At 44.5% G+C, this 16,920-nt stretch overlaps 1 protein-coding gene, 1 long non-coding RNA gene and 1 other non-coding gene across 5 annotated transcripts; 1 reads left to right on the forward strand and 2 right to left on the reverse strand.

The window, feature by feature from the left end:
- Positions 1–710: 710 nt before the first annotated feature.
- On the forward strand, positions 711–6,386 carry LOC135500416 (uncharacterized). Its single transcript, XR_010449442.1, has 4 exons — positions 711–875; positions 982–1,061; positions 3,395–5,398; positions 5,642–6,386. It is a non-coding gene; the product is annotated as an uncharacterized LOC135500416 (long non-coding RNA).
- Positions 6,387–9,203: 2,817 nt separating this feature from the next.
- Positions 9,204–13,359, reverse strand: LOC135500695 (leucine-rich repeat-containing protein 4C-like). 3 transcript variants are annotated; one of them, XM_064792309.1, is made up of 2 exons: positions 13,208–13,359; positions 9,204–11,429 (listed from the first exon to the last, which is right to left on the reverse strand). In XM_064792309.1, exon 2 carries the CDS (start codon positions 11,388–11,390, stop codon positions 9,912–9,914), a length of 1,479 nt encoding a protein of 492 aa, XP_064648379.1. In that variant the 5' UTR covers positions 11,391–11,429; positions 13,208–13,359; the 3' UTR covers positions 9,204–9,911. The 3 variants fall into 3 exon arrangements, with proteins under 3 accessions (XP_064648379.1, XP_064648380.1, XP_064648381.1); XM_064792310.1 differs by having other exon boundaries at positions 13,238–13,346; XM_064792311.1 differs by lacking the exon at positions 13,208–13,359 and adding an exon at positions 12,661–12,805.
- A 776-nt stretch (positions 13,360–14,135) lies between these two features.
- On the reverse strand, positions 14,136–14,207 carry Trnaq-uug (transfer RNA glutamine (anticodon UUG)). The gene has a single exon. It is a non-coding gene; the product is annotated as a tRNA-Gln (tRNA).
- Positions 14,208–16,920: the final 2,713 nt, after the last annotated feature.

Genomic DNA, 16,920 nt, shown 5'->3' on the forward strand with positions numbered 1-16,920 from the left:
CGTGATGATGATGTGCCCCATTAACAGGACGTAACATCTATTTTAAAATGCGTTTCCAAAATGAATGCATGAGGACAACCCATTTGTGTCGTATGTCACTGGAAACGCCCGATTCCCCTGATTCTGCAGGATGTTAAATCGGGTATTTTATTTCTTTAGATAAATCATTATGGAGTCATCTAGTGAGGTGGTAGAATGGAAAAGAGAAAATACTTTATATGAATGGGTGATTTTGATCAAAGAGTGGAGGCCATTTTTTGCGTGTTATATGTATATGTGTTATGCACTATCAGTTGATCTGCGCCATCGAGCGATAGCGCTGCGCTTTCTACGGATCGGTAACTAGCGCGGGCATCGATAGATAGCGCAAGCATCGATCGATGGCGCGAGCCTTCTCCAGGCATAGGCCCCTGAATGCTAATTAGCGGGATTATCGGACTAAACAATGGGATTAGCTAGGAAATAATATATAGGGAGTTAAAAAACTTGAACTTGAATTAAAAATGTTTTGCCATGTGTGAATACTACTGGTTATAAATTTCAACAATCATGTTACGTCACGTAGACTCGTTTGAAAATACCACAAAAGCCAAGTTTCCGCGAAGTTATGTCACTTGTTGTCCGACTCCTGTTCATCCGACCGCGACCTAAGTATATGACCAATCAGCTTTAAATCGTGAGCATTTTCGTGTATGGGTCAATGAATTTGATTGAAAATCACAATTTGAATAGATGAGTGGTTTGGTAACCTCTCTGACGTAACGTACTCAATACGAGGCGTTGAATTTGGCTGTGCTCCTGGTATGACACACCGGTTTTGGGAACACAAGCGTTCAGTTGTGTCGACGCCAAGTCGAAGCACTGGTTCAATATTGGTGAGTTCAGCCTGATTTCTCAACAACTTTTTCTCCCCAAATTTTGCGACTATTGTCTGATACAATTTACAAACTTATCTTATCTTTTCATTTTCATTTCTTGCAGACGCCAGACACGTTGTCCTGTCTAGCACACCCAATGCTGCCCAACCGGTTTATCACAAGATACGACGTGAACACCACGTGGTGAGTTATTTTTCTCTATCGAAACTTCCTTTATCGCACATACATGTGTTCTTTTGAAACTTCTCATCTCTGCAGCAGTGGCGGATCCAGAAATTTGGGAAAGAAGCGGGGATGGGGGGGGGGGGGGGCGCTGCCCCACCAATGAGAACTCATGATAAAGCCGAAGGTGCAATCCTGAAAATGAGGGGGAGGGTTCTTGAGGAGAGGTGCCCTAAAATATCAAAGAGGGATGACTCATGCGGGACCCCTAAATCCGCCACTGCTGTTCTGAATAATTCCACACTCGGCTCAGCTGACCTTTGAAAGGAGGACACTGTTAGCCCATACCCTATCTATGGTACTATATCGTTCTGGCAGCAAGAAAATGAGACGATCGGTCATGTCTGCCATGCTTTATGACGTCACACGCCACGTGCTTGGTGCAATGTGTCACGTGCTCATAACACATTCTATCTCTGAACCAATCAGCCCTTGATACTGTGACATGTGATATGTATGATGAGGACCTTGACCGGATCAGAAAGATAAGGCATACAATCGAAGTAGTTCAGAGACATTTACATGAAGACATGACAGAAATTACCAATCGTCTCATTTCACATCTATGCTGCCAACTTCAGAGCTTTGATAAACCCTGCCAGTTGTTCCCAGGCCTGTGTTATGAAATGACCACGGTTTAGTGATGCCTACCCCCTCTTGTATTCAGTGGTATTAAATGGACAACTGTGGCATGAGATATGGTGGTTTTTCCTACAAAAATGGCTTCCAGTAGAACCGTGACTTCTCAGTCCAAACAGGAAAATTGAAATACATCATTGAACTGCAATAAACAGTGCACAAAAACTGGGTGTAACCTTAGGCCTGCCTGAATTTCACGGGTCATGTCCAAAACTGCCTTGCACACTGGCGAAAATCGTTATTTGAGATAAGTGGCGGCGCATGGTGACAAGCAGAGGTATTATCCTCCTGGCCAGGTAAATCCCACGCCCAGGTTGTCCCTTTAAAGCTGACATGCATGCATAAAAACCCTAACGCAAAATTAGAAAAGACGGAAAGGATGAAGTGGCGAGGGTTCCGAGTTCGAACCCGCTCGAGGAATATTTTTTCTTTTTTTCTTTCTCTGTGACCTGTCTCGTCAATGAACTTGTGTTTGTGCAGTCAAGTGAAACCTGTCGCTGGTCGTCTATCATGTTTCAAGTGCAGTTGTCGTTTCTTGGTCGGGCGTTTGTGTTTTCTAACTTGGTCGTTTGGGGTTTTTATGCATGCATGTCACCTTTAAGTATGTTTTGGCGTGGTCACGAAGATGATAAATGTGAATAATGACACCAATGCATTGGCCCTGCGGTCACGTGGTGGCTTTCAATGATATCCTTGTGCCGTCGTAGGAGGCTGCTGAAAGTCGCAGCAAAGCAGCAGCGAACAAAAGACTTAGGCTACTTAAAATTTCTTTCGGGAGCAGTATTAATCTGGTCACCATTGAGTTTTACCTATAGCTCTTATAAAGATGGTGTGGGAAGATAAATTTCGGCCATTTTGTTACCATTTTAATATCTAACTGTATGCGCCTGCTTAATCGCCCGCCCGCGAATTTTTTCCTGAATCTTTCGGGCAGTACAGTGTACATTTGTACACAGGTTCTCAGCCAATCAGAATCCGATAAATCTGTGTCGTCATCGAGGCGTCATCATGAAACTTAGAAGTAAGCTTGTATTGTTTTGTGCTTGTTAATCAAATTTGAAGCATACAGTATAAAAATATACTGGAGGAAGACCATACACACGAGGCAGTATCGAAAGACAAGTCTCATTGCAGAGAAACATATTCCTACTGTAGGAAGACCATTCACATGAGACAAGTCTCATTGTATATTCATGCTCAATATGATATCTGAAGGACTATCCCTTGGATCTTGGAGATGGGCTATTGTTATTGTCCTTTCTGTAGGTATGTTGCAGGCAGCAGAAATAACTCAAATATCTAAAATCTAAATAACAAGGGAAAAAAAGGCGTTTTAAAAATAAAATCTAAAGTGTAAAAAAGAAAAAGAAAAATGTTGTCCACAACCGGATTCGAACTCGCGACCTTTGGATCGAACATCGTATTCTGCCATTTTTGACGAGCGCTCTACCAACTGCTCTAAAGTTGCTAAGACTTCTGACGTCATGTATTTGTCGAAATCTGATTGGCTGAAAGTCCCTGTACAAATGTACACTATAGTGCCCAAAAGGTTCAGGAAAAAAAATTCGCTACCCGCCCTTTTCAGATAGACAGTTAGCCCATCTATCACTTCGATCTATCTGCCGAGCTGTCATGGCCAATACTTTTTCTTTCAGAATCTCCGACGTCCTTTGAACTTTCAAGAAATGGTTGGGTTTGGTCAAGGGACTGGTATTGGATCTGATATATTATCATTGTTGTCACACCTTTTCGCTAAATATGAGGTCTTGAAAATGCTTGGTATTGCTCCTTGTGAGGTGTTACCCAACGTTAATGACGCCTGTCTGTATAAGTGGTACATACTTGACACCTATGGCGAAGGATGAGCCAGTTATTTTCGAGTTTGTACTTTGGGTGCATCTCGTTCCTCGGGTTGCATTGCGCCCGCGACCCCATAGGAGTTCCTGGTCTTGTCTCTTCGCCCCCAACCCCGATAAACTCTATGTGCCGTGAACGAATGCTCATCAGGTCGACAGTTATTTGACGACGTAAATCCATCCATATTAACTGGCGCTGCGGCTGCGCTCAATAGACTTCGTTGGGGAGTCTGAGCCTGATAGGGTGTACCAGTCCAGCCGGTTATGTACGGTTGGTATGCTCTATGATATGGATCTCCATCCACCTGTCAGCTAGGGGCAGACCCCAGTGTCTCAACCCTGGGTCTCAGAGGCGGTAACTTCTAGTCAGGCAGCGCGCTATGTCTGGTTAGGCGACATGGGTTACCAGGAGCATCCACAGCCAAAATGGTTTGCACATGGAGGTCATCGCGACCGACTTGTGAGGGGGAAGAAGTGATGTCCATGGCGGTTTCAAATTGATCTGACGACCCCCGCGTCTTCTGGACACGGAGGGGTTCATGTGGCCAAATCCTGTCAGCTAAATCCTATCGTTAGCATCGTTCGCGGTACATGGAAACCAAGGGCATGGAACCCTTTTTTGTCTTGGTTTAATTTCTCTGAGGATTTCAATGATGATATATATATTTAGATCCACAGGTATAGTCGGTACATGTGGCGACTCGCCATATGAACATTTTAATAGTTTTTTTTCGAGCATTGTAAAAAGTTATGAGAATAAATTTCCCCTTTGGACGTGTTTTTTTTACCAGAATGACATTCAAAAAGTTTGTCACTGGAGAGTTTCCCCATCCCCCACCCCAGCCCTAGAATAATATACAGACTAAATAGTATCTTTGGACTGTACTGGTAATATAGGTCAGTCACGAAAAATAAAATATATATTGGACTGTACTGGTAATATAGGTCAGTCACGAAGAATAGACTATATATTGGACTGTACTGGTAATATAGGTCAGTCACGAAAAATGAAATATGTATTGGACTGTACTGGTAATATTGGTCAGTCACGAAGAATAGAATGATATTGGACTGTACTGGTAATAGAGGTCAGTCAAAAAAAAGAAATATATATTGGACTGTACTGGTAATATAGGTCAGTCACGAAAATATCTGAAAGTCTGTGCCCCATTGTTGACGAATATAATATCGTGAGGACTTTATCAATAGTCACGGTCCCTGGCCCCTCCCACATAAAAATCATTAGCAAGGTCACTGCAGGCAATAGCTTCAGCATTGTTATTGTATAAACATGTCTTAAACATTATAGACGGCCCTATTTGTGGGGTTACATTGGGTTCTTGCTGGGGTAATGATGTCCATGTCCGATTCTGCGTTTTGTGGACTTGTAAATCAGTCCAGCAGTGACATTGCGTTTTGTGGACATGTAAGTCTGTCCCGCAGTACCAAGTTTCACCCCAGCAATTACCAATAAGACCTGCACGTGACCTTAAAGTAAATAGCTATGCAAGTGTGGTCGAGACAAAACGCGATGTATGCATTAGAAGAAGGAAATCTGCGAAGAGTAGCTGGAACTGTCTGTCCAGCTCTCGTTTATGAAACAATGGGCGATTCGAAAGACGTCTCCTGAACAGATCGCCCATTGTTAACTGAAGCAGCATTCGAATTGTCTCCAATTTTTTCAGGTGGATTGCTCCATCTCCTGTGATTTCGCTGTCCCGTCCCAAGAATCGAGCCAACGCGATCGAGTCCACTTTTGAGAGATAAATATTCAGGATGCCAGATTTGTGGAACACAATTGAGGTAAATGAGATAAGCATGGCTACAGTTGATGAAATGAGGCTTTAGGTCCGTCATCATGTGACTGATATTGGGACAAACCCGAGGCAGGTTTACCACCATTGCCTCACAATTCAAATTAATTTATTCATCTTATTAGTGCCATGATTTAAAAAAAAACGTCATGAAAAATGATCAAATACTTCAATTTCTTAAATTGTGTATTTCAATGTTTCTTGGTATATAAATCTTTCCTTTCTATTCCAGACCAGTAGTGAAGAGCCATGATCAGGGAACAGCAGTTCCCAACGGAATTGACCCTTTTTCTTGTTGTAATTCATGCTGTTGGCTCAGAATGGGTTGACACTCGCCTGTTTTCGACCCTGAAAATTAAACAGCAAACATTGTTACTCTTTGTTAAAAGTGAACCTTGCAAAATGTGTGCTTATTCCTGAAATCAATAGCACTTCATGTATGTACTCGCTGATCCAGAATATTGCTATTTCTTGTTCCGTTTTCAATGTGGCAATCCATTTACCGTATCTGAGCTATTTCACAGCACAAGAAGTGCAACATTACAACAATGGAGCTATTTCTTGATCACAGGAAAAATGTGTTTCTACATTGTTTTACTCAAATGATGCATGGATGAGCCTTATTGACATAATTGTTTTCAAGAGGAATTGGTTGTAGGTTTTCTTTCTTTTTTCTTAAGGCAGGCCTGATTTAACAAAAGGCCTATATTTTAGGTAGGATATTATTTATACCATAGGCCCATATCAGTTTTGAGAGCAATTTCCTCTTGAAGACATTAAACGTCAGTCGAGTCTCTGCACCATTTTGATTGGGCGGTTTTGGGCTAAAATACAGTACAAGAGAATGCTCCATTGGTGTTAACAGCATATGTCATTGTTTTGGTCAGCAATCTGTTCTTGCCACCTTGAAAGCGGTCACGGATACTTATGACTTGTATATTGTTCAATTGTTATTATTCTATTATCATTTGCCCCCCCCCCCCCCATCCTCATCGACACTCACAGTGCACCACCCTCCATCCCGCACTGACCCAACATATCTGATCCCTTGACACGCTTGCTCAAGCGGCGTCAGCAGTATCAACGTTGTGTTATTGTATTCCAAGTTTTGCATTATTCATATGTATGTACTTGCCAAATAAATGTTGTCATATCATAACCTTCGTCTCTTGTCCTTCGGTCAATAAGTGTGCTGATCACTCCTTTTTTCTGATTCCGCATGCCGGCCACTAATTCTAAGTTTTGTAGTACATGTAGCCTATATATTATATACTTGCCCAATAAAAGTTGCCATATCATCAGGCTTTGTCTCTTGTCCTTCGGTCTCTCAGCGTGGGGGACACTCTCGAAAAGTTAGATTTATGCACTTACCAAACGACACTGCACCTTCCTCATCAAAATACCTCACGCCTGCGGACAGGGACGAAATAGCCCAGTCTGTACCGTAACTTAATTTGCATCCCGTTTCAATCACGAATAACACATCGTCAGCCTTTGTCTCTTGTCCTTCGGTCTCTCAGCGTGGGGGACACTCTCGAAAAGTGAGATTATTAAAAATAACTGTCGCTCAATGTGTGTATCTATGTGTCCCTGGAGTTCGAAGGATGTGACATTACAGAGCGTCCGATTTTAGTCTCGTAGAGAGACGCGAATTATTCCAGGACATTCAAACTTGTGTTGTATCCTATCCTTACGATGTATATTATGGTTATCCCTACCGAGGTTACCGAGGTGCTAAAAGCCCTGTCTCTTTAGTATTGGATGAGGCATCCTGCAGACAGTCCGCTGTACGCTCTTGAGAGAGACACTGACACCCCATCTCTGCCCAGAGTAACCCGTGCTTAGAGTAACTGGTAAACCGCAATCGTCTGTTGAAGATGAAGCATTGCTGGTGTTTATTCATATCATCTCCTCAAACACCACTCGAGTACTTCTTGGGTGGTACCTGATACGAGACAACTAACTGAGCTGTAACTAACATGAAGTGCTGTTTGATAAGGGCACATGAGCTGTGTCCCTTTAGTTCGAAGGATGTGACACCTCACAGTGTCCAATGCAGCTCATTGAGACAAAAAGACACTAATACATTCACAGGACTTTCAAACTGCTGTGAGCGTCCCTACAGCAGTATGGGCAGTGAAGCGGACAACCCCATTGCTCCAGTGTTAGTCTTGGGGGTAACTGATTTGGCATTACCTGGTATGGGCAACTCGTCTTGCGAGGGTGCAGATCGTGTGTCCCTTGTACTTTGAAGGATGTGACATACGACAGAGTGTCCAATGCAACTCCGCGCGAGAAAAAGACGCTAATACATTCCTAGGACATTTAAACTGCTGGGGGCATCCCTACAGAACAACGAATAGGAATAGCATGGGTGAAAACTCGATCTGTCTTCGATTTTTGGAACAACGCTGATAATCTGTAAGTACTAGGACCCATCAACAGAAGCTAAAAGCCGATCGCCGCATCGCGTATTTCCACCTCACCCGTGAGGTTTGTTTTCCTCGCATCATGAGCACATTGAGGTTGCACTGAGGTGCCCTTACCACCGGCAGGTAGCCAAATGCATCTAGTTTCTTTAATTGATGTGAAAACACGGGGTCATCTCGGCGTCCCCACTGTGTAGTGCCACCTGAACTGCTGATGAACCGTGCTCGATATGTACCGGCTACCTCTCTCTCCATCACCACCGACGATAGAAGAAGGAGCTAGCTATAATTGGATCAACAGTAAATATACGCCTGGAATCAGTATGTGCTGACATTTTCTAAGCACTGTACATGTGCGGGAAAGAAAAAGGGATGCAGGATGATTAGATAACAAGACAATTAAGAAGAAAAAAAGAGAAAACTGTGGCAGATTCACCGGGAGTCGAACCCATGACCTGCCGATCCACAGTCAGACACTCTCCGAGCTGAACCGTCAAGGCTTTCGTGCTGAATTGGAGATTTTATTCGCCTCTTATATGCGGTATGCAAACGAGCGCGCAGCAATTGTGACAAGGTCGCGCAGGTGGCAAAGTGATTGACCGACATAGATCCAAGTAATCGTATATTATGATAGTTGTACAGATTTTTCTCAACATATCGTATTTATATACCTCAGTGATATAAAAGATTATCATTGCAGTTGATTTAACGTTTGAATGGCCTTTTTTTTAAAGTTTTTAAAAATCGACGTCAGCAGGGTCAGAGCGAATCAGTCAATTGTTTAGGAAGACTCCGGCAGGGTCAAAAGAAATAGTTGTTGGCGCCGATGATGTCGGCATTATGGCGTATTTCCACCTCACCCGTGAGATTTGTTTTTCTCGCATCATGAGCACATTGAGGTTGCACTGAGGTGCCCTTACCACCGGCAGATAGCCAAATGCATCTAGTTTCTTTAATTGATGTGAAAACACGGGGTCATCTCGGCGTCCCCACCGTGTAGTGCCACCTGAACTGCTGGTGAACCGTGCTCAATATGTACCGGCTACCTCTCTCTCTCCATCATCACCGACGATATGTGGCGGTGCCGGTGTAGAAGTTTAAAATGTCCTAGGATAAAATGTCCGGGAACAAAGGATTCTATTATGCGCTTCAATCTCTGAGCTATTGACGGTCAGGGTCTCTATAGAACCATATTGCAGAATACAATAGGGCCGGACACTTTTTCCAGGGGGGACACTTTTTACTTTTACACCGGTCCTGCGAGGTTTTTCAATGAAAAAGACGCACACCACTGCCGTACATGTACCTGTGAAAAATCACATCCGCACAGTAATATCAGTATAAAATGGAAGAAAACAAGACTAGTTTCATATAAAAGTTATTTATTATGAACAGTTTGAAGAGCATGGTAAAGCCACATACATATGAAAGTGATACATGTACACATAAGCTATGCATTGAAGTCTCTGGTGAAATATACATGCCTTGAATAAAATTAACATGAATTAGCATCGTGTCCTATTTACAATCGATGGTGAAATTTCATATATATATTCCGGCCCTCCCCAATAATAGCAGTGACAAAAACTAACCCAAGCCACCTCTTTGTCTCGCCTGAGCAAACGAGATATTTCATGAATTAAAACGAAGATCTGAATACACATGTGTCTTGGATACCCAGTGCAGAACTGTCGTGTTAGCTGGACAATGATTAAAAGCGTCGTCTTAAAACCCTTTTTAGATAAAGATTCAATACGAAGAAATCAGTTCACAATAAATAAGACTCATCACGAGAAAATCCGCAACCAATATGAATTTACATGCGAGGAGAGTCACTAACTCAGTGACCAAAAAGAGCTCCTCGACCCGCCCCATCACATCAGTTGGCATACGAATGTGTAAAGTCCTCTCATGATCGCGTTTCCGACTCCCACCCTTGCAAAAATCAAGTATTTTCATTACCAGCGGCTCAACGCAGGGTGTCGCACAACCCATGTCTTCACACACGATATCTTGCAAGACCGACATATTAACTCGGGGTTAAGCTTGTTTACATAAAATGGCTTTCATCCTCTACAATCGCTCCCTTTCTCCGTTCTTGCCGCTAACAGGGGTCGTGACGTCCTTGTAAACATTGTTCCTAAAGCGAGGCACAGTTTTCTTTCGTCCATCTTTCCTCTTACAAATCTTGTCTCTAAAACCCCACAGAAGAGCAACTAAAATGATACAGAAGCAAAACGTCCCCAGGACGGCCCCAGCTACGTCCCCTGGGCCGTAGCAGACGTTCCGCGACCGGCACGTCCCCACGTCTGCGGCAAAAGCGGAGACATTCCCAAGACTGTTGCCAGCGATACACTCATATTGTCCAATCTCCGATGCTAAGGTTATTCTTATTGTACTGTTAGTGTGTGTTACACCGTACGATACATTTGAGGCAGAGACCAGAGTGCCAGAGGGTGCTTTCCACCAAATCTTTGGAGCAGGGTCACCTTTCGCTCTGCAGGTGGCCTCTGCCAATTTCACTTCAGTGCCCAAGATCTTTACACCTGAGCATTTAAACTCATCTTCTGGGAAGTCCTTCAGCAGAACATCTTTCGGTGTTGTACAGCGCACCGCCGTGAAACACTTGTTTTTCTGCTGACACGTTTCGTTCGGCTGCGCAAATGTTTTCAACCATTTCAAATCACAATTACAGTTGAAGGAGTTTGTGTTCACATTGATGGCATTCACTCTGTCTATGATCTCAAGGAACTCCTCCCTCAGCCCCGTCATCGCGTTGTGTTCCAGATTCAAGTCTTTGAGGTTGGTTAATTTATTCAACATGTCGGGTGTGACCTCTCTGATCATATTCCACGACAGATTAATCTCGACCAGTTTCGTCAACGACGACAACAGATCTTCGTCAAATGACTTCATCCCATTTCTGCGCATGTCTAAAGTTGTTAGACTTTCGGCAAGAGGACGCAATGTGGCACCACCTAGCGTCTTTAGTTTGTTGTTACTCAGGTTGAGAGATTTTACACTTGCCTCAAAGAATGTCTCAGCCTCAATCGACTCAATATCGTTTCCGCTCAAATCGAGCACATCCACCCTCAGACCCCTGAACGTATAGTCCTGCAGGCGTTTTAATCCATTCGAAGACAGTTTCAATGTCTGCAAAGTCTGCGCTTCTCCCAACATGAAAGAACCCGGATATAGGCCGTCTAATTTATTGGATTTCAGAGTTAGAGATGTCAATTTTGTCAAATCCATGAATGTTCCAATAGCTATTCCGGTAATGCCACAACGACTGAGAACAATTTCACTTAAATCTTTGAACGTTGAGAAGCTGTCGCGTACAAGCTCCCCGAAGTTGTTATGGTCCTTGGGAGAGGTGGAGTCTATAGTCAGTGACGTCACAGTCGTGGGTATTCCAGCTGGAAACGTAGCCTTGCTTATTATACATTCGACTTTGTTGCCCTTGCAGTTACAAACACCCGGACACTGTTGTGAAAGGGCACTGGAGATGATGGTTGTCATGACGACAAGGAAAACTGTCACCGTCGACTCCATTTTGTTTTACGATGTCACGTGGCTGATATCGTCTGTTCTCTGAAATAGACATATTGGGGACGTAATGAATATCAGTGTGAAAGCATAAAACCGGGAGAATGGCTAAGAATAGGGAACCACAAAGTACATATATAAACGTAATTAGTCGCGTTCCCTTGGTTGCGGGCTTACTCCGATGATGTTGACGTCATTAGAATCTGAAATATGACCTGTAACTTCGGAAAACTACATGTAGGCTACAAGTGCTGGCCAAAAACTTTAAAACACTTCATACCATAAAGAAATAATACGTGTAAATGGTACACTAAGGTTTATGCCCGATGACGTTTCCCAATATCGATCACTCACAACATTTTGTTCCAATATTAACTATAGGCTAATAGAGCGAGTGGTTTGCGTCTGGTCACCCAGTTACCCAGGTCACATACTGACAGGCAATTATGAAAATGATGGAAGCACTATCGTGTTTGGCTTGCTTTGATTTCATGCTGGCTACAATTAGGGTTGGATAGATGTGTTTATGCTATCATGGACAGGGTGGGCCAAACGAAACGACATCAAGGAGAAAATGATGCAGATGGCAGTCGGGGCTGTCCTGCTTGGTTGGTAATTGACAATTTGTTCACTCCGACCTTAAACGACTTGGAAATTGGCACTCCCGATTTGATTAGACTGTAATTGGTTAATGTGTCATTGCTCACACATCTGCAGAATGTTTGGTTAGTTAAATGTTTCCCGGCGACAAAAATGGTCTTGGCCTAAAAAAACTGGATTTCAGACAATGCTGAAACAGAGTATGCAGAGTGGAAGTTTCATGATGTTGCACTGATCAGTATTCCATGCCCTGCCCCCCCCCCCCGAGATAGATACCTTTCATAGAAAGTCAAAGTTTAGCGCGCACCCTAGACTCGTGGGTGCCGCGGCTCCCCGGCGTGATCAACATTCTTGAGTGTTTATGCTCACCACTGAGACTGCTTACATGGCTTATGTAGTAAAATGGCACCGTGGTCAGCTAGGAAGAAGGAGAAGGTGAGGAGATTTGTGTCCCCAAACCCCCTCGCCCTTATGTTCGGACTGTTACGTGCCCCCTCAGGTTCACCCTTGATCGAGACCTTCAAAGTGTCCCTGCCCATGAGGCAGTATGAGGAGGGCGTTGTGGAGGTGCCCCGAGACTAAGCGAGAGTGCATAACAAGGTGATGATTCTATGGCCTCAGGAATGTCTGGTTGTGCCCCCTGGTCGTGAGGACAGATTGAGGAATTTAGACCTACCTTATTAGTAATGATAAACAGTCCCTAGGCCTATCTAGAACAATAGTAACATGGATCACCGGTTGTGCACACGGAATAAACGAAGAGGGATATGCACTGACTTGAATATATAAATATGTCGGTGTATAATGTTACATAGTAGCCATATACACAGGCTGGTCTATGTAGGCCTAGTACAATGGTAGGCTTATCGAGTTCCTATTGGAGGCAAGTTGTGTTGTTATCGCGAAGTTATAAATAACAGACGGCTAGGCCTATTCCTGGATCATACAATAGTAGTACAGTTGCAGTCGATACCGCGGAAACAGCTTAGGGTGGCCTCCGACACGTTCAGTTATCGAATGCCTCATGTTGCAGAATTATTGTAGAAACTGCCTTCAGCGGTTCAACTCGGCTTGAAGACAAGATCAACTGGTACAAGCGTACCCGGTTGAACGACCTAGAGGTCTCGGCTGATTATCATAGGTAGTTTAAGGATATGACAAAAATGAAAGTCCCAAAATATTTGTTGAAACGCAAAATGATTGCTCAGTAGGCCTATACTTACTAGAAATAGATCAGAACCGAATTCATGCACCTTTTCAGTAACTCTCCGGGAATTAAACGCGTCCTGTCCTATAAAACTTGTTTCTGCAATGTCCTGTTTGACTGCACGGGATCGGCCACATACTCGATCCAGGTCACAGTCCGCGATGTGCGTAGATTATTATTTGCATGACAATATTTAATGTCGAATCAGAGCGAGCACAATACATGTATATCGTGACAATCACTGTGTACATGAGTTACAATGAGAGATTGTTCGTTGCGTCAGTGTGCTTTTCATGGCGTCTGACCGAAGGACAGTGCGTGTGCGTAGAATTTTCTGATAGTCTCTCTGATAGGATATGGTTGTGACTATACTTCAGACCGGCTCGTGTTGTGACTGTCTCTGTATGGTTCTCTCTGGTAGTCTATGGTTGTGACTATACTTCAGACCGGCTCGTGTTGTGACTGTCTCTGTATGGTTCTCTCTGGTAGTCTATGGTTGTGACTATACTTCAGACCGGCTCGTGTTGTGACTGTCTCTGTATGGTGCTCTCTGGTAGTCTATGGTTGTGACTATACTTCAGACCGGCTCGTGTTGTGACTGTCTCTGTATGGTTCTCTCTGGTAGTCTATGGTTGTGACTATACTTCAGACCGGCTCGTGTTGTGACTGTCTCTGTGTGGTGCTCTCTGGTAGTCTATGGTTGTGACTATACTTCAGACCGGCTCGTGTTGTGACTGTCTCTGTATGGTTCTCTCTGGTAGTCTATGGTTGTGACTATACTTTAGACCGGCTCGTGTTGTGACTGTTCGTCGCATAATATCAAAACGGCGAGAAAAGACAAACGCTGGTGCAGATGATGACGTCAATCAAGAGGACAGATCATGACAGATGCGTAAAAAACTACATAGAAGGAAATATCGTAATCAAAATTGCGCAAAAGTATGAGGTTCCACCGAGATTTGAACTCGGATCGCAGGATTCAAAGTCCTGAGTGCTAACCATTACACCATGGAACCACTCACTGTGATAAGCTGCTGGGAAGAAAACATGATTGTTCACAGTTTATGACGCCAACAGAGGTGGCGATTATAATCCATGAACAGATGAAGGACACACCAAAAGCCAATAAAGACAACGAGAAAGACAACGTTTTATTGTCGACATTACTATGTATTATTCCTGATAATTATAGAAAGTGAAAAATAATGGGTTTGTTTCTCAACAATGATAATTAAATTTCTCTGTTGGAATCATGACGATCTGAAGAACGGTCAAAATGACGCAAAAAATGCAAGGGGACAATCGTAACAGTGCGCAGCTTCAATAGCGTCGGGACGTTGCGACGTCGCGACAGTGTTGTCATTTCGTCGATGTCTTCGTTCGTCTTCACAATCACAACAGCGGTGTAATTTCATGATTTTGGCTTTTGCGGACAGTTGGAAGCACTTGCTTGATATTTGGAGAGATTAGGTAAGGACCAAACGATTATTTTGTGCTGACAAGCAGTAGTTTTGTTAAATGCTGTAGTCTGCAAGGTTGGGACAATGTCGCAAATTGAACGTACGAGCGTTGACGGAGATACGCTGGATGGTCCTTGCTTCAAAGCTGTGCCCGTGTCGCCTGTGATAGTTCATCTGCGAGCGGAAGAGCAGTGTTCCATAGATGAATGCATTTCAGGATCGAATATATCCGAGTGTAGTGAAAATGGTGTGACCATTCTTATAAATCCCATAGACACTGAGTACGCCGATAGGCCTAGATATCAAGAGCAGAGGAAAGAACTTGTCAGCCCAGTTGTTTCGGAAACGTACGTATATGTCCAAGCAGATGAAGTCGAACAATATCAAGGGCCTTCAAAGAATTCTTGCCCTCAAATGCCCATGGAATGTCAGTCATTCTGTAGTGATTGTGCTGCTTGCTCGCAATGTACTTACGACGTGACTGGTCAAGACTACGTACAGTCATCGCCGTACGGGTTCAACAACAGCGCGCAAGCAGTACCATACGTAGGGACCATCCAGGTCCCATCCACAGACGGAGCCGCCGATTTAGTGAAACCCCCACAGTACCTTCAACAAGTCGTGTATGCCCCACCGCCATGCATCCAGGAACAAGCCCAACCTATCTATTTTGTCCCTCCTCCCCAGGCAGAGGAATGGGTCGTCACAAACGGATACGACCAAATGAACTTTGACGCACAACCAGCCGACATCTACAGTCAGGCAGACGTCGACTATTACTATCAGGAGCCGTTGGAAGACTTGCCTGCAATTCACATCTCAGGGGTTGGGATGATTACGGTTTTACTAAGAGACGACCTCGCCATAGAAATGACGCTTGACCGCAGTATCCGAGCGATCAACCAACGGTACAACTCGGTCATCTCCGTCACAAACGACGGCAGAGAGACGTGTGTCTTTCACAAGGGCGCCACCATCAAACAAAAAAACAATCAAGTGGACGCTGAATTGTTCCATAGTCGCAGAATAACCATGAACGACACAGACGTGAATTTAGCCTTCGAGGACATGGCGTTCAATTTGAGTCGGGATACGATTTCTCCGGTGCCATTTTCGGTGTTTCCAGAGTTTTCGGAGGGTGACGATACAGTTGGTTTGATCTACACGTCCACTGGCGTCCATCCACATCTGATCCCCGCCTGCGAGGAGGCAATCAAAGACTCGCGATATACGCGCGAAAAGAACGGCTGCGTCATTGTTGATGTCAACGGCGTGCGCATACGACAGGAGAAAAATGGTGACGTTATCATCTTATCCGCGCCAAAGAGGATAAGAATGTCCCCGACGACTGCCTGGATCGGGATTCAGACGGATTTTGTCTCGATGAGCATTGGCGAGTATTGGGATGTGAGTATTCAGTGCGGCAAGAATGTACTCAGCGCGAGCAACCAGCATATGTTTTACGTCAACAACGGCTGGGCAACCGCTGGGATTGACGTCAACAAGAGGCTGTTCACGTTCCGCCAACCAGACAAACACCACAGACGGTATGATGGCCATCGCCGACCGATGTACCCTGGCATGAGGCCGCCACCGCCACGGTACTTGGACCCGCCACCACCATTCTCAGGATTCCGGCCTCGCGGCGGTCCTCCAATGAGATACCAACGACCACCTCACGGCCCGCCCATGCGTTGGAGTGGTCCTCGTGATATCCGCAAGATTCACCCGCCAATGTACCCACCACCACCACGCTTCTACAGAAACCATGGAAACGACAGAGGTGGCAGACGACATCACTCCGAAAACCAGACCTGGAGACATCGAGACAGGCAGCCGGAGCCGCGAGAGGAGCGTCCTCAGTCTCCAGACAGTAGCGAACAGACTCCAGGCGTGGAGAAGACAGAGAAGAAAGAACATCCACAACCGAGGAAGAGGGTGAAAAACTTCAAGCGGGAACAAACGAGGGATACCGAGGAGGCTGAGACAGACGTCGATGCCACGGATTGAATGCATCTCCCAACATGTTTGTTTTAGATAATGTTCACATACTACACAACATGAGACCGGTTCATGTCTTAATCGCTCGCCGTCATCATGGTCACAACCGTCAAAGTCTTATAATCGGCACCAGCAACAACGTTTAGCGTCGTCTAGTCCTGCGTCCGGTGGCAAAGCCATCATCAACCCAAGTGGACGACGGTGACCGATTAAGGCATGAACCGGTCTCAACATACGCTACAACGAGGATGGACAATTCGCCATGCAC

This window comes from Lineus longissimus, chromosome 16 (genome assembly GCF_910592395.1).
Source record: "Lineus longissimus chromosome 16, tnLinLong1.2, whole genome shotgun sequence".
NCBI lineage: Eukaryota > Metazoa > Nemertea > Pilidiophora > Heteronemertea > Lineidae > Lineus > Lineus longissimus.

Excerpts from the sequence above, each read along its gene's own strand:
- LOC135500695 (XM_064792309.1), bottom strand. The coding sequence starts at position 11,390 with ATGGAGTCGACGGTGACAGTTTTCCTTGTCGTCATGACAACCATCATC.